Source organism: Diabrotica undecimpunctata, chromosome 8 (assembly GCF_040954645.1).
Source record: "Diabrotica undecimpunctata isolate CICGRU chromosome 8, icDiaUnde3, whole genome shotgun sequence".
Lineage (NCBI taxonomy): Eukaryota > Metazoa > Arthropoda > Insecta > Coleoptera > Chrysomelidae > Diabrotica > Diabrotica undecimpunctata.
In genome coordinates this window covers 132,347,341-132,366,633 of record NC_092810.1, presented here as the reverse complement: position 1 = coordinate 132,366,633, position 19,293 = coordinate 132,347,341, and the positions used below count along the sequence as shown (strand labels likewise).

Sequence of the window (19,293 nt, the reverse complement as noted above, 5' to 3'; positions counted from 1 at the left end):
AATTATCATCCCATCTCAATCATTTCCATTTTCGGCCAAATTTTCGAGAGTATTCTAAATGTTCGTTTAATAGAATATCTAGAAAAACACAAAATACTTCACTGTAATCAATATGGCTTTAGAAAAAAGTGTAGCACTACACTAGCTATACAGAAAATTGTGAGAGATATAGTTGATGGCTTGGAGGAAGGTCATTTTGTGTCTTTGACATCGTGTCATGGTAAGATATTTAATTGTAACTAAATATTTGATTACAATCAAGTTTTGATTAGCGTTCGAACAATCGGCCCTTAGACTATTAAAAATTGTAGGACTTTTAAGTATTAAGGGTCAATGATAAGCCGAGAAAGATATAAAATGAAAATTTCACGGGCAAAACAAGCCACGAAAACACTCCATGGAGTGATATGGAACAACACTCTTACCAAAGAAAACAAAGAAGGGATCTTTCAGAGCATAGTGCTGAATATTAACCTATATGGAGCGGAAGTATGTACAATGACAACAACAATACAAAATAAGATAAGAACAGCTGAATTGGACAGTGGAAATGTGGAACAGAATGGAAGTAAAATGCTCAATTACAAAAAAGTTGGAAAACAGAGCCCTGCAGTGGTATGGGTATGTACAAAGAATGCCAGAACACAGGTGGCCGAAAAAATTATTGGACTGGGACCCGCCGGCAAAAAGACGGAGAGGAAGACCTGCTATAAGATGGAAAACGTAGGTACATAGGAAATGATATGACAGATAGAGACCTCAGAGAAGGTGACGGGAGAATAGAGTGCCGTGTAGGACAAAAACAGAACTTATAATAGAAAAAAACTGAAGAAGAAGGTATCATTCATCGTTAGCATACAATAAACACTAAGGAATTCTTCTTCTTGATGTACCTATCCGTGACGAATGTTGACGATCATTATGGAAATTCATATCTGTGTATCAGGTTGTGAGGTTCTCTAGCTAGGATGTTGTTCTTCTTCCTAGACCTCGCCTTCCAAAAATTGTTTCCTCCAGGATGGCTTGTAGGAGGGCATATCTGGATTAATTTCGCATAAAGTGTCCGAAGTATTGTAGCTTTGGAGATTTTTTTTATTAAATTACTAACATTTTCATCTAATTAATCATAAAAGTAAAGATTTTCAAAAAACAAACAAAACTTAAGCGTTAATGGGTTAATATCGGTATGATAAAAGCTTCGCATCAATAATGGAACAATATTTTTGAAGTGAATGTTTTATCAAGTCATTTTACTGTTTTTATATAAGGAAGAAAAGATAAACCGAAATTTTTAAATAAAAGTTTTATTTATTATTTCATAATAAATATATCCTTATATCTATATTGCCCATACTCTGACGTAATCTACTTTAAGATGAGAATCGTCTGTGCCCAAATTCCACGTTGGTATCCACTGCTGCCTGTTCCTCCAAAAATCTGTCATACCAATACGGTAGGGAGAAGTATGAGACCACGGCTTTTTACCTGATCTATTATCAGCTTCATCAGGAAAGAAGTATCCCCCAACAGCCAAATTAAGAATTATGTGAAATTCAGCATCGAAAGGCGCCATTTTGCTTGATCCTTTCCATAGATTAGGTAATCCAGTCTGCTGTAAATTTCCGAGCTCCCAGAATCCTCCAGAAGGTGGTACAACTTTTCCAATTTCTATATCATCTAAAGAAAATTTTATAAAATCGGGGGTCCACTCCACTTGGTATTTATGATAAGCGTGATCAAAACCTTCAGGTAAGGTTGTTTCGTAGTGAGTTTGAGCATAGCGATTGGTTTGTGCATTTGCGCCCCAATGTAAAGTAGTACTTAATAGGGGTGTACCAATATTTTGTCCGTTAGGTTTTATCAGTTCTTTGTTTCCTCTTGTTTCCATAATATCTATTTCTCCAGATGAAATCCAATCTCCGTTTTCTATCCATTTATTAGGTAGCAACCAAATTGCTAAAACACAAAAATATTCACATATTAAAATACGAAAATATGCAATATTCACAACGTGCAATATAGTCTAGGGGCCAAAATAGGTCAACGTGGCATTTTTAATTCTGATATGATAAGGATAAATTTCGATCCGAGTGGTCAAACAATTGTTATAAACAATTTAATTGTTTATAAGACTCTTTTTGAAGTAGCTCATTTTAAGACTCATTCTAGCCAACGATGATCTAGCTGGCCTCTAGACTAATAGACGATACAGATCTGGAGTTGTCCAGTATAAAAACTTCATTTAAACGCAACATTAAAGGACTTAGGTAGAAAGAAGATAGAAACATACAAAAACAAAGAACATGGAAGAATGACATAGCACAAGCAAACAAATTCTACTAATTTTTTTTCCAAAACATTAAGGCAGCAATCTTAAAGACAAATCTTAACTAAAATAATTAACACAACTTGAATAAAACCATAACACAGAAACTGCCGCATTTTTTTAAGATTTTGAGCAATTTAGCTGTTATTTTGCGTTTAACATTTCGATTTAAATGAATCTGTCGATTTAAAGGAAAATATCGGAAGAAAATCTTAATCATTGTAAATGGCAAGGCACTTTTTTTCTTCATATTAAACAGAAACAATCAAATTATGAGTCCATTTTTTTGATGTTAAAGTAAGGATCATCTAAGCTGAAAATATCGTATAAAAATAATACCTACCTGGCCATAACCAATCTCCTGTTGGAACTTTAGCCCTAACTTCAACTTTGCCATATATAAATGAAAAGGTATCTAATGTTCTAAGACGAGCACTTTTTACTGGATTTAGTATTTCAGCTGGTGAGCCTGTTCTTTTACAACCAAAATTGTGTGGATTAGTACACCTAAAATAACAAATAAAGAAAATAAATTCATATGTAATTAAATAAAGTTGGATAAAAGGAAGAGTTTAAAAGAATAATTAACTTGAACAGCAATTAACTATCATTTTAACCGTTCAAATAGCCTTCATCCTATAACGAACACGTTACTCAAATAAATTGTCTTTCTGTCGTATTTCGATAATATTCGCTTCATTTACTATTGGCTATTCATACAGACGGGCGAATATACGTGATACTCACTACACCCCATATCGGTCTGAGACTGAGTGTCTCCACCGAACCTCTACTCCACGTAGGATAGACTGGGTGGGAAATATTTCATCCCCAACACGTCACGTGCCAATGACTAATATTAAACTATATATAGCTATATAGGACCACCATCATTAGCCGTTTTGAGTCCACTGCTGAACATAGACCTTTCGTAAATAATTCCATTGCATCCGATCTTGTGCACCTTGAATCCAGTTGTGCTAGATGCGAATGTCGTCCGACCATTTTGTCGGAGGACGTCCTCGATATCGACAGGCATCATGTCTAAATCTCTATTCTAAAATTTTCTTGGTTCACCTTTCATATCTGACTTTGAAAACATGGGTATATGAGTATACTTTTTATATATACGATTAATGCTTACTTGTTCCCTAAATCTACGGTAGCTGACTGTAAAAATTGTTCTCCTAGCTCGTCGGCTACAAAAGTTGGTTTTATATGTAAAATTCCATTTGAAGTATAGCTGTTGTTTCTGCTGTTTGTATACCACTCAAATTCGTTGTTCTGTAAACATAAAGAAGTCAGATAGTACCAATGTAAATACAATATATATGTTACTGTGAAAGTTCCAAATTGGTGGGTGTCGACATTCACCAGTGAAAACTATAATTGGACACACTAACGTGTGTCCAATTATAGTTTTATCAAAAAAAGTTATTCTTTATAAAAAGTTTTGAATGTTTTAAAACCTCAAATGCAAGCTTCAAATACTAAATTTCTTCAGTCATAATACACTTCTCCAAGAAATTAACGCACCACTTCAATACATCAATTTTATTTGTAAGCAGGCAAAGAATAAAAAATAAAACTTCACCAGATTTATTCTACATTTTATTAGTAATTATAACAATTTGTCTAATCATCAGAAAATGTTGAAGTACAGGAGAAAAAAAAAATAAAACGGAAAATTCCAAAAAAATAATGATAAGAAAAGTAAACTAAAATATGAAAAAAGTCTTAATAACGAGTGTTTCCACCTCTACTACGTATAATAGCCTCACATCGTTGGCCCATACTTAAAATTAATTGCCGTATTTCATTGTGGTCTAGTTCTCTCCAAATCTGGATCAGCCTCTCTCCCACTTCCTGTAAGTTGTTTGGTTGGATCGGTGTCGCTCTTAATCACCTACCAAGGATATCCGAGAGATTTTCCATAGGATTTAAATCCGGACCATGTGCTGGCCATTCCATAGTGTTAATTTCTACCTCTTTTAGATAATTTCTGACGATCTGTGCAGCGTGAGGTCTGGCATTATCTTGCATTAGTAAGAAATTTTCACCGATATAAGGAGCGAATGATACTACATGTTGCTCCAGGATCTCCAATATGTACCTTTCAGCTGTAACAGTTCCATTTTGTATGACCACTAGGTCCGTACGTGTGGTCAAAGAAATACCACCCCACATCATAACGGATCATCCACCCAAAAAATGGGGCGAGTGAGAAGTTACACTGAGTATATCGTTCGTTAGGTCGTCGCAACACACGAATACGTCTGTCGTTATTGTACAAACAAAATCGGGATTTATCAGTAAATAGCACTCGTTCCAAGTCAGCCTCTAACCAATTAACGTGTTCTCTGGCAAAATGTAGTCTCCCCCTTCGATGCTCTGCAGTTAATCCTAGGTGTTAAGTTGTATTCCCTAAGTCGCTGGCGAACAGTTTCAGCACTAATTTGTATAGAATGCACGTCTCGAAGCTGAATTTGTAGACTTCTATGTGTTACAAAACGTTGTCGAAGAGCAGAAATTCTTAACAATCGGTCTTGAATAGGGGTATTTACCCGGTTTCGTACTTGCCCTGGTCTGCGAGTATGATTCCCAGTTTGGAGGAATCTTTCTAACACTCGTGAGACGGATGTGTGGGACACATTAAACCGACGACCAATTCTTCGGTAACTCCAACCTTCTTCCGACAGTATCGCTGCCTGGGCACATTCATCTCGGGTTAAATTACGTGATTGACGCTCCATAATAAACACAATTAACAATAATGAACAATTAAACAATAGCCGAACAAAATTCGTGAACACTTGGAAATTAGTATATTTATTAAATTAGTACATTTTTTGCTTCTTTTTGTTTTGTTGCAAAAAAAAACTATAGGGATAAAACACAGTCAATAAATATAGAGTGTACGAATAGCATATACAAGGAGCTTGCAAAATATAACATTACAATGGAAATTTTTATTAACGCTAATATATTTTAATATTTCAAAGTGATGCGTTAATTTTTTGGAGAAGTGTATATTTGGTTAGCCAATTCTCAATCTGTCAATGTATTGTATGGTAAATTCGAATAGCGATTGACCATGCAGCGGCATAGTATAAAGGTATAATTAGCAGTTTTGGCTTTTCCCCTAATCTAAAACTTTTTTAATGTATTTAAATGTATTTAAAAGCAAAATGATTAAGACATATTTATTCATTTTTTTCAATTAATATCTTGTGAATCCCAAATTAAATTATATATCGCAGATGCCAGAGACAAATACGAATAATAAATAAGGTTTATTTCAACTGTATAAATATGTATGTTATATAGAACTAATATAAATAAATTGCAAGGCTTTGAACTCGGATGATACTCTGTGAATAACAGTTCAAGGTTAGAACTGGAAGGATTATTAAGAGAACCAGATTATCTTTTTTAGGAAATCCCATCGAGTTTGCTGCAGGTTTGTAAATTAATTAACTCGTTTGCGTATATGTATAAATATGCTTTATTTTATTTTGATAGTCCGTATAGTGTGGTCGACACACTGGAAAAATATCCTGATTTGTTTTTTTGCACATTCTTGCTTTAAATATCTTATAGCGCTTATAGATAACTTAGTGATGTACATTTTCGTTCCTTTTTTATTATGAAGGGCCAGTCAACTCGACTCGTTCAAAAAAAGTTTATTTTAAAAAAGTATTAGAAAAACGAAATATTATTTATAAGTATTTTATTATGGTGCACACTTTACATGTTATGTTTAAAATTTAACATAAAATAAAAAATCAATGGGATATTTGAGGCAAGGGTTTATCCTCTACTAACTTTTGCACGTCTATATCCATGCTAGTCGTAGTGAGTCTAATACACGCTTCCAGAGAATCGTTTTCCATGCGATTACATGTTTTAGATTTAATATGCTTCAAAGCAAAAAATGTACTGTCACATATATTCTTCTTCTTCATGTGCCTTGTCCGTTCCGAACGTTGGCAATCAACATGGCTATTCTGACTTTGTTTACGGCAGATCTGAATAGTTCAGCAGATGACAATCCGAACTATTGCCGCAAGTTTTGGAGCCACGAGTGTCTTCTCCTCCCTGGACTCCTTCTGCTGTCTATTTTCCCTTGAACGATCAGCTGTAGTACTCTATATTTATTATAACGCGGTCTCATAACGCGACCCAAGTATTCCAACTTTCTTTTCTTTATACTTATTCCTACCTCTCTCTCTTTACCTATCCGGCTTAGTACCTCTTCGTTGGTCACGTGCTCAGTCCAGGATATACGTAATATACGTCGGTAAGCCCACATTTCGAAGGCCTCTACTTTTTTCATCAATGTTGCGGTCATTGTCCACGCCTCCATTCCATATAACAAAACCGGGAATACATAACATTTCAGAAGTCGAATTTTGAGAGGTAGGGTGAGGCTTTTAGAGGTGAAAATTTACTTCATGCTAGTGAACGATGCTCTTGCCTTTCCTACTCTTATACGTATTTCCTTCGCTTGATCCCAATTTGAGTTAACTGTTGTTCCCAAGTAGATGTACGAATCCACGTGTTCAATTCTTTCATAGTCTAATATCAGTTGCTGTGGTGTTTGTTGGGTTTTGCCTACTAACATCCATTTGGTTTTTGTGATATTTAGTCTGAGTCCGTATTGTGCACTTGTTTTTGTATCTTACTCATTAGGCAACTCAGTTCCTCCATGCTACTTGCTAGAATCACAGTGTCATCAACATACCTTATGTTATTAATTATTTCTCCATTTATCTTTATGCCTTCTGTGCTTACCTCCAGCGCTGTCTTAAATACTTCTTCTGAGTATATATTAAAGAGAATAGGAGACAAGATACAGCCCTTTCGTACCCCTTTCTTGATATCAATTTTATTGGTCAATGTAGATCTTACTTTCACTTTAGCTGTTTGACCCCAATAGAGACTCGCTATTGTTCGAATGTCTCTGTAGTCGACTCCGATCTTATGGAGAACTTCAATTATCTTTTCGTGCTTTACGTTATCGAATGCTTTTGCGTAGTCTATAAAGCATATGTACACGTCTTTGTTCATATCTCTGCAGCGCTGGATGAGTACCTGTAGACTAAAAAGTGCTTCTCTTGTCCCAAGAGAATTACGAAACTCAAACTGCGAATCTCCAATGTTATCCTCGCATTTTTTGCTTATTCTGTTGTAAATTCACATATATTGTATTCACATATTTACGTACTGTCAAACATTGAATATAGTTTCAGCGCAAAGTTACGAAGTTTGTAACGCTACCGTGCTACAATAATATATACAAGGCCTGAATCGCTCACTGTCGGAAGAGAATTGGGCGGGGTTTTCATAAAAATATAGAAACTATATCGTATTTTAAATCCAAGCACAATTAGATAATATGAAATTATTATTTATTATTGGACGCCACCCCTGGTTTATCCTCGAGGGGAAGAGCAAAAAAAAATTAAGATTTATTGAAAGTTTACAAGAAAACTATTCTTTATTATTTCTTAGTAATGAACAAAAAGAAAACATTAAAAGTTACGTCATCCCAAAGGGATTCCAAAAAATTATTTTATGTTAACATTATCATAAACAAAAAATCTTTGTATCGTATTAAATTAAGAATTGGTTATAAAGAAAATGAATGTATATATATATATATATTAACCCCAAATTTCGAAATTTGTTTACATTGAAAATAATATAGTTATTTATCAACTAGCAACAATGAAGAAAATAAACCTTTAAATTAAATTAGAACACTTCACTATATTTTCATTTTTTTTTGAGTTCATAATCATTTCTGTTGTCTTGAAAGTAGGCATAATAAAAATTGGTACAACCTTAATCTGCTCTGTTTCTCTTCTTGTTTAATAAGTCACCAAATAAACCATTGATTCAGCTACGTACTATATAAAATCACCACCATCCTAGATAAGAGGGGTTAGGGATTCCAAAAAAAGATACTGCTACTGGGCCATGATCTGGAATAACTCCATAGCAATACTATCTTGCGACGAGTATTAGAAATATAATAGCAGCATTATAGCCTCTCCAATAAGGGTCTCTGAATTGAGACCCACTTTGGAAACACGTCTTAACGGTTGGACGGTCCGAACAGAAAAGAGCGAAGCGCTATCATGGCGCCTGAATCTGGAAATTGGGCGTGAGTGACAAGTTGAAAAATATGCTCATCTACCGGATATATTTGGGAATTACAGAAGAATCCTTGAGTCGGCTACAGGTAGGTACTTGACAGATAGATGGGGCTATTAGTTTTATTAAAAAAAAATATAATCGAAATATATAATGAGTTTCTTTTAAATCTTTTGAAACGGTTACACAGCCCTCCCCACGATTTCAACTGGGTACCAGCGTGGAATCGGACTAGGCATGGTGGCACACCATACTAACCTTTTCAAAAGTGGGAATAGATATACGGAGAGGTAAGACAAACAGAATGTACAAATATAGCTACAATCTGGACTCACAGAATCCTCCTTTCACAACTCACGTGGGAACAACTCAAAGATTTCAGAACAAAGCGAAACAGAACGCATAGAATATTTATGACTCAACTATAAAAATGTAAACAAAAAAAATTGCATTCTCACTCTCAAAATGCATAGGGTATTTCACCTATAACCAATATCATGAACAAAGCGGAATAAAACAAAACATATCTACAAATCATTATTTGAGACCAAATGCTCGCATTCAATCGAAACAATATAATTAAGATATTATTATTTGAAATTTCATAAGTAATATAAAGCAAAACATACTAGTGTTGTCACCAAGATACAAAACAGATAATTTACTGCGTAGTCGTTATGAGACCTAACACAATAAAACACAAAAAAAATAATGTTATCGTTTGTTCGGAAGCGTAGAGTCTTTCATCTATGACTTAATCCACGAATAACATAAGAATAATAATACAATCGTATCATTAACGCCATAAGATACAAAATACAAATGTGTCATCGTTTGTTCGGAAGCATAGAGTCTTTCATCTATGACTTAATCCACGAATAACATAAGGTAATAACGCAGCGCGTCATTATAGACACATTTAGAAATACACAAATAAAAGGAAAGAGTTACTAATAGTTCAAAATTGGGTACATTAAAGTTCTACAAAGACAAGCCTTATTAAGTTTACTGGGAAAGGTAGACATCAGAATTTCTGTAAGACACATCTATATTTAGAAACAAAAAAAGCTGATGTTTAGTTATTAGTATGACAACTAGAATTTGTGATAACTAACGTGTATCATCCGCCTATAATAGGGACAACATTGGTAGGTCAACTTCGGGTAGGGTCTAAATAATTCTAGATTACATAACTAAACAGGTATTGGAGAACTAAAAAAAGTTTCCTGACGCGGGAGGCTGTTATTCTAGATTTATTACTGAAATACAATTATGAATGGCTTATCATTCCGACGAGTCAACTAGCGGGAATCCGCTTACTTCATCCCTAGCCTTCCTCAGTGTCTGGCCATTCAGAATATAGGATGTTAGACAGCAATAATCTTTTCAAACATTATTTTGGGGGGTTTCGAATAGAGAGTCGAAATTCGAAGGTCTTCACACTAAGAGTAAAACTTAGGCAAATGAACAGATACTATAATGAACTATCATTGGTAACTAGACAGAGGAATCTTGATATCTTTGGTATAGATACCAAAAAAATTACTTGGATTTATAAATCCGTAAAATAAGATAAATTGAATTTTGTATCCACTTGAAGACAACTAAAGGTATGTACAATTCATTGTAATATAAATTACCATAAGCATAAAAATATTACATTCTACCAAGGCATTCTAAAAATAAAAGGAGATTAAATTTTGCAAACACCCTTAAAATCAATATAGGTTCTTGGTCGGGGTAGCATAAACTTAAGATCTCGATCAATACAAACTAGAGAGAGAATAATACCGAAGTAGAATAAGATAAGATAAAAATAAAATTTATGTCGAAAAGAAATACGACATATATACATATATATATATATAGACATATTGAACACAATAAATGATCAATATTATAATAATAAAAAGTAAAACAGTTCAACGAACTGGGGTGCGAGCCAAACTGAGTTGCTCTGGAGATCGACGTGCGGAGTCTCCTACACTACTTCCAGAGGCTCGTCTCTTTGCGACAACATCTGAGATACACAAAATTATTAATTGGAATAGGGATAGGTCCACTAATCCACTTGACTATAGCAGGATGCTCCCTGACTAATAGTCAACACCACCGACATAAAACAAGGGTTGTCGAGACAGCTCAAAAAAAAAAATTGAAACGTGTCAACTTCCTGAAGGGAAAGAAGCACTAAGGGACAGATTTGCCGAAGCAAAGTGGTATTCAATGTACTAAGTACTAGGGTATCAGTGCTGTACTGACCCCACGCCAAAAAAATTTGGAAAGGAAACGAATCCTCTCCAGGATAAAGTTCGCGTTAGCGCAACTCTTCCTGTACACGGGCCACGGAGGGGTTGAATAGTCGCTGAAGAAGGTAGCAAAGATTAAATACGCAAAGGCGTAAAGGGAATCAACTAAAAAATTAAAAATTAAGAATTCCATAAGAATATCCTCTGGGATTGATCACAGTGGAAAATTTCCAAGCAAGAAGACTTCCAGAAGGACAAAAGAAGAAAATAAATCCAAACCGTTAATACACATCTTGGAGAAGAAGAAAGAAAATGGGGTATATGGCATACAAGCCACAATCGCTACACAAACAGTGTAGTCTAAAACTGATGTTTCCAAAAGAAACAAAAAAAATCGTAAGAGTCTTCCACAAAACAAAAACTTACGATAAGACTTAAAAGGAACGGAAGAATCATTACAATCTTCCTAAGAAATAGAAAAATATTACAGTTCATCGTCAATAATAAAAAAGTGATGTTGGATGTAACACACCGCAACAATAAAAAAGTTGAACAGTAAAACATTTTTGACACCTAATTGAATCCAATATGGTCGTCATACAAATCACAAAGAAATGTTTACCATTCTTTAACAGAACTCTAACAGAGTTAAAATAATATAAACTTTTAATTCTCAGTGGGTCATTTAACGGTAGTACCAGAACTATCTCAATTGTTAAACAAACGTGGTCTTAACGTCGACATAAAGATAAAAGATAAATTCACAATAGGCGGCAGCGGGTTGTTTCACCTCTGTACATACAAAGAGTCACAATAGACAACAGCAAACTACTTCAACCTCACTTGTACCATATCGTGAACACAAGATAATAAATGAAAGCTTTTGAGCCTTAGCCAAAAGTCTCAAAGCAAAAAGGTATATGTGGTCTAATAAACTATTAGAACACCGCAAAAATGTCAACGACAAAAAAAGAAAGCTGCTGGATATACAACAGTCTGACATCACACAAATAACTCAAGATACAATAATACAGGTCACGTGCCTGTACGTCCTACAGGACATCTCGAGAAAAGAGAAAGGTAAAACCACAAATAACAATAAATTCCAGTACCAAAAACATACTTCTACTACATCTGACCACACAAAGACATAAAATTAACATAACAGAAGGAGAATAACAATATTTCCGCTCTATATTCTCAACAAAGACGCCTTAGGCAGAGAGAAACGAAGTTATATCATTATTTCCTTATACTTTTAAAACAAAAGAACCATGGACTGTAAAATATAGAAAGCATTTTCCTTTTCAGGAAATAAAATTTTCTTTTCAAAGTACGAAAAAGTTAAACTATGAAAAAATAAATTTTTAAAATAAACGAAAGACAAATTAAAAAGAAAATTTAACAGATGACAGACTAAACATTAAAAACATCCAAGATCAAAGAATTCAACTTCAAATCCTCGCAAAAAAAAATATTTCGCGTAAGTATTCTACACGAATCCAGATAACATATTTTAGAATTAGGTAGGTCGGGACAGACTGTATATAGGTATAATTCCCAACTGATTGCCGTAAATAGAAACCATGAATCAAGGTCAAGAAATAAAATTCACTTAATTGTTTTTTCAAATAACGAACACTAAAAGCCATTTCGTTTATTTAAAATAAACACATTGAGGAATATAATTATTATGGTTCTATCAACAAATAAGACTGAACTGCAAAGAAAGCCATCGTTTAGATACGAATTAATTTATGGACATAAACAAAATTTCTCTAACATGGAATGTTTATTCTAGACGAGTCTGTAAATACACAAATTAATATCGTTTGCATTAAGAATACCGACAAAAAGAAATTAAGCAGTGAATGTTTACATCACATCATTCCAAATACGTTTTATTTTGATCTCAGAAAGTAGACGGAAATATTTCTACGTAATTTTACGAAGATTAAATTAAAGGACAACGAAAATCGTACCAGTTAAACTGATTAAACAAAAATTGGGTAAAAGCAAATACACAAACAACTTGAGTCTAAAATACGAAATGTAAACAGAAATCATAAACATATTACGTTGTTTTTATAATGAAGATACACGCTCCACGATTGGCGCGCCATTTATGTAACGCTACCGTGCTACAATAATATATACAAGGCCTGAATCGCTCACTGTCGGAAGAGAATTGGGCGGGGTTTTCATAAAAATATAGAAACTATATCGTATTTTAAATCCAAGCACAATTAGATAATATGAAATTATTATTTATTATTGGACGCCACCCCTGGTTTATCCTCGAGGGGAAGAGCAAAAAAAAATTAAGATTTATTGAAAGTTTACAAGAAAACTATTCTTTATTATTTCTTAGTAATGAACAAAAAGAAAACATTAAAAGTTACGTCATCCCAAAGGGATTCCAAAAAATTATTTTATGTTAACATTATCATAAACAAAAAATCTTTGTATCGTATTAAATTAAGAATTGGTTATAAAGAAAATGAATGTATATATATATATATATTAACCCCAAATTTCGAAATTTGTTTACATTGAAAATAATATAGTTATTTATCAACTAGCAACAATGAAGAAAATAAACCTTTAAATTAAATTAGAACACTTCACTATATTTTCATTTTTTTTTGAGTTCATAATCATTTCTGTTGTCTTGAAAGTAGGCATAATAAAAATTGGTACAACCTTAATCTGCTCTGTTTCTCTTCTTGTTTAATAAGTCACCAAATAAACCATTGATTCAGCTACGTACTATATAAAATCACCACCATCATAGATAAGAGGGGTTAGGGATTCCAAAAAAAGATACTGCTACTGGGCCATGATCTGGAATAACTCCATAGCAATACTATCTTGCGACGAGTATTAGAAATATAATAGCAGCATTATAGCCTCTCCAATAAGGGTCTCTGAATTGAGACCCACTTTGGAAACACGTCTTAACGGTTGGACGGTCCGAACAGAAAAGAGCGAAGCGCTATCATGGCGCCTGAATCTGGAAATTGGGCGTGAGTGACAAGTTGAAAAATATGCTCATCTACCGGATATATTTGGGAATTACAGAAGAATCCTTGAGTCGGCTACAGGTAGGTACTTGACAGATAGATGGGGCTATTAGTTTTATTAAAAAAAAATATAATCGAAATATATAATGAGTTTCTTTTAAATCTTTTGAAACGGTTACAAGTTTAGGAAAACGATCCTTGGAGACTAACTTCCAAAAGGTACTAATGTCTTCATTTTTCTTTGCTTGAAAAAACGAATCAGACTGTAGTTCGCACAGCTTTAATTGGTATTCTGCTGATTGGTTCTGGATGTTGACTCCCATTGGATTGTTAAAAAGCTCAAGATCGGGGTTTAATGCATCAAATTCCGAAAAACTTTCATCGAATTCTCTTTTTATTTCTGTAAGAACTTTTGCAAACCTCGAGAAATCGACCATGGTTTCTTCTTGATTTATTTCAAAACACGCAGGAAAATGTGTGAGGTCGTTTATTTTCATGCAGTTCTCGAAAAGATAAAGTTTTTTGCGAAATGTCTCATTTGACCAACCAACTGTGATACTGTCTTATTTTTCCCCTGGAGCTGTAGGTTTAATATGTTCAAGTGAGAGGTGATGTCTGCTAGAAATGCCAGTTCATGAAGAAATGTTTTGTTCTTAAGCTTTGTTATAAATACGTGCGTGTCATTGCTTTTGCTCTATCGGTGCAAATGCAAGAGCACTTTTGAACGCCGCCTATATTTTTCACAGTGTCACTAACTGCTTCAAATATATTTATACCTTTGGTCCCGTATTCTATGTGGTGCAGTTTTAGAAGTTCCTCAGTTACACAAAAATCCTCACTGATGCATCTAACAAAAATTAATAGCTGATTTTTGTCAGTAATATCAACAGATTCGTCCAGGGCTAAGGAGTAGTACAAAAAACATTCGTAAATGGACTCAGAAAGGACACATCAAATGCAGGAGAATTATTTGATGTGTTAGAACATCGAGAAACCTTCGTAATGATGATCGTTAATGTCGGATAATTCTGATATGTCATGTGAAGAAGAAAATTTTTCTTTAGAATGGTCAAAAATATCTAAAAGTTCACAATAGGTTATACAAAAAACCGAATTAGAATAGTTTTCCCAGCGTCGTCGACAACACTACCCGGACTATTACGAAATTATTTTCTACTTTTAGAAAATGTCTTTTATGTGGCAGGACAATAATTGCATTAATTTATCTAAGACTATTCAGAATTTTGCCGTTTATTAAAACATAGATTGAGTAATAATTTAATAGATTAATAATTAATTAAGTAATAATTAACAATTCAATACATTAAAATAATTTAAATCCAAATTTATTTTTTTTTATTGTTTATTCATTTATTTATTAAACTTTCTAAAAAACAGAAGCGGACTGTTTATGAGTAGAATAAAAATAAATCCTTTTACTAACAATAGGCGTATTTGTTATTTAACAATTAATTATATAAACCAATTATTTAAAATAACTTTGTTATCTACCTATTTTCATTTTTTTAAATAAATTTCTCAAACGAAAGTAATTTTCGATGTAGACAATCCTTTTAAGTTGCCATCACGAAAAGCCACTGATAAATATAGAGAATTAACAATTCGCATAATTTGTGCTGATCTAATTTTAATTTGCTAAAATGCATCGTGAATATGTCTATTGTTACAGCTGGATCACTGTAAAGGGCTGCATACTACCTATTAAAATGTACGGAGATTAAATTAAAATATTGGGAACCGATATAAACGAAGTATTTGATTGGAAACTCCTAAAATTAGTAGATCAAGTTACATTTATGAGTTACCGTCTCAAATTTCTTGTCAGGGTATATACATATCTTGTAAAGCATTATACAGATGAGGTACACACAGAAACATTTAAATTAGTGAACGAAGGAAACATCCCTATGTTAACGAGACTGTTTAACAAAATCTATAAATGTGGTCGAATTCCACAAGTTTGTTTGAAATAGGCCATTATTCCTATGTACCCAAAAAAATCACAAAGTAACAAATGCGAACATTTCAGGTTAATACGGTTAATGAGACATGTTCTAAAAATCCTACTTCAAATAATTCATTGCATTATGACACATCTAATGTCAAAAAGTTTAGTTGAGTTTCCTACTAAAAAAATCCTATAAATATGTTCCTGTTTTTTTCAGAAGTACAGGGTGTTAAAAAGTTTTATGTTTATTTTCGTTTTTTGCAAGTAATATTTGAAATAATGTCGATATTTCGATGAAAATTAGGATTTGGATGTATTTTGACATGCAAAATGCTATCCTCCTGTTTTATCTTTTAAAGTTAATTACTTAAAAAACGCCAATTGTAACGTATCCTTGCGTACTTGTAGGAGCGTTATTTACGATAATTAAAACTGTCACGTGTGATCATTTTATTTAAGTTTTTAAATTTAATTAAACAAAAAAAAACAGGTGAGTTTGAATAATTATTTGATAGTTTATTATTCAATTATATTTAAAATATGTATTACAGTGTAACAATTACTGCTGTAGTCTGCTTATTTTAGACAATACGGCCTGGTCGATCTGTCCTTCTATTTGTTGACAGCTGGACCACTTACGAGGAGGAGAAAACCCGTATGTTCTGTTTTAGGATTATGCCCAACAAATATATGTGATGTATGAAATATAAGTGATGCCGTAGATGCTGTGAAGAGTGGTAATATGGGTATTAATGAAGCCGCCAAAGCATTTGAAATACCCAAAACGACTTCAAACGTCGACTAAAAACAAACAATATGACTAAGATAAATCGATTGGGTCCAGATTGTTCTTTAGGAATTACTGTGCTTAGCTCAGCGATTGGTGATTCCTAAGACTTCCAAATAAATTTAGTTAGAACTAAAGAAGACCTGAAATTTCAATTTGAGAATTTCAATTTGACAGAGAATACCTGCAATTGCACGAGCTTTAGGAATTTCCAAAGAAACACTCGATAACTACTTTTCTGATCTCGAAGAATGATGACCGAATATAATTTTTATGATAAACCCGAACACATATTTAATACTGACGAAACAGGATTACAACTAAATACTAAAGCCGGTCAAGTTCTAGCCGAACAAGGTCCAAAATGTGTTCCTGTCGTAAGCTCTGGGGAAAAAGGTGAAACGATCAGTGTAATAGCTTGCTGTAGTACAAAAGAGATTTTCTTGCACCCATATTGAATTTTTAAGGAGAAAAATAAAACAGACTAGTGGCATTATGATATTGCCACCGGGTTGCAAGATTAGGATGTCGGAAAAATCAGCATACGTTAACAGTGACATTTTCTTAGAATGGCTACAAATACAATTTTTGCCGAGACAGCTAGCAGGTTAAACCTTATTAATATTAGATGTCCATACATTCCATATCACCAAATTTACAGAATAAAACGAAATAATTTTATTTTGTTTACCATTAGTTATCTATTTTTTTTATTCTATTTTTTTTAATTTATAATTAAAGGGACTTACTAGTTCATAATCTAATCTTAGAAATTATTATATAATATGTTTTAGGCTAATTTTCGCAAAAAATTGTTTGTCAAAATTTATATGCTTATATTCATCCTTTTTTGTATAATAAAATACTTTTTTCCCATAAAATCGTTATGGTTTTTAAGCGCTTTTTTTTGTTTCTGTATGCTTTTAAATCCGAAATCTACACATCGGCAATGCCGGTTGTTTAGATATTTGGTTCTATTATAAGATTTATATTTATATATTTTATATACCTACCTTTAATTAATGTTTATAGCTGAATGTAAGATAAAATAATTATGATTAGTATCAAACCTTGAAGAACGTAATATATATTAGTTACTATAGTATATATTAATGCATTACTTACTCCACCTCCAGCTAACGTATCTTCGTGTTTCCATTTATCTAAATTCAAATCGTCGAAGTTATCTTCAAATATAAGATCACCGGAACATATATTTTTGGGTGCAAAGGGTCCACTAGCCGTGGTCACACTTCTTCGACAATGACGATGAGAGTTCACTTTACAAAACGCCACTAGCACGAAGACAAGAAGGAGTTTCATCTTGTTGTACGTCGGCGTCATTCTTTGCACAAAGTATTGGATAGTAAGTGATCAACGTTTATATACCTTGCTGCACTAAATAATATCGATTTAATGCATAATAATGAGGTCGGGATTAAGTATTTGGAATTACCACATAAAATAGACAGTATGTTTGACTTATTGAACTATAAAAAGTTGTTTTTCAATATTATTTATCTTAATAAACATTTTACTCATCAAATAAAATTTGTTTATTAGTCTTGCTTTATATTTAAGAATGTATTGATTTCTAAAAATATATTCAACTAATATATTGTATTTAAATATATATATATATATATATATATATATATATATATATATATATATATATATATATATATGTATATATATATTAACATTTTAAAAGCATATCGTTTGACATTTAAATGCTTTTGTTTCTGTATGCATTGAAATAAAGAATTAGAGAACAAATTAAAAAAAAATGCAAAATACACTAATGCCCAAAATTAACGCACCACCTTAAATGTACCAAAAGTTTAAAGCAATTTTTCTTCTGAACGAATGATTAGATTTTAATGATGTTTTTTTCATATTATGGGTCTATTCCTAGTAAATCAATGTATTAATGTTTTCTAAAAAATATCAACGTTTTACCCGTGTACGGGGTGTAAAAATAAAGTTGTGTTTTTTCATCGTTTTTTGCAACACCCTGTGGAATTTATTAGAAATAAATGCTACATATTATTATTATTTTTAGATAAATTTGTTCTTTCTTAAGATTTTCGTGGAAAAATTATTTCGATATCTCTATTATCAAAGATTATACAGAACTTTAAATGTAACAAGTTTTTATCAACATTTAAAGCAAAGAAAACATTACTTACATAAACTTTATTGACATTTAATACAAATAAAGCCTAAGAAAATATAACCTAAATATTCTTTAACAATTGCCCTTTCCCAAAAATACTTAATAATGAGTATTTCCACCTCTACATCTTATTACTTCTTCACAGCGGCGAGGCATACTTAAAATCAAGCAGCGTATTTGGTCTTGATCAATTACATCCCAAACTTCTCTCACAATAACTTCTATGTCGTCAAGAGAGATAGGAGACACAAATTCTCATTAAAAGAAAATTATTTCCTGTGTAAGGAGCAAATGGAACTACATGGTTAGACAAAATGTCTAATATACCTTTCACCTGTTAAGAAATCTCTTCGTAAAGCAACAAGGTCCGTTTGCGCTGTAAGAGATATTCCTCCCCAAACCATTACAGATCCACCATTGAATAAAGTAATAGGTCGTATATTACACTGTGCATAGCGTTCTCTTGGTCGTCGATTAACTCTCACACTGAGCTATATAAGCAATACCACGATTCATCAGTGTACAACACGTACTTCCAGTCATCAACATTTCAGTCAAGGTGCTCTCTGGCAAATTGTAAGCTACTTCTACAATGATTTAC

At 32.9% G+C, this 19,293-nt stretch overlaps 1 protein-coding gene across 1 annotated transcript; it reads right to left on the bottom strand.

Annotated features, from left to right (window-relative positions):
- Positions 1 to 1,288: 1,288 nt before the first annotated feature.
- LOC140448031 (beta-1,3-glucan-binding protein-like) lies at positions 1,289 to 17,910 on the bottom strand. The gene is made up of 4 exons (XM_072541074.1): positions 17,639 to 17,910; positions 3,471 to 3,610; positions 2,670 to 2,833; positions 1,289 to 1,956 (listed from the first exon to the last, which is right to left on the bottom strand). Exons 1-4 carry the CDS (start codon positions 17,855 to 17,857, stop codon positions 1,340 to 1,342), a joined length of 1,140 nt encoding a protein of 379 aa, XP_072397175.1. The 5' UTR covers positions 17,858 to 17,910; the 3' UTR covers positions 1,289 to 1,339.
- Between the last annotated feature and the right edge of the window lie 1,383 nt (positions 17,911 to 19,293).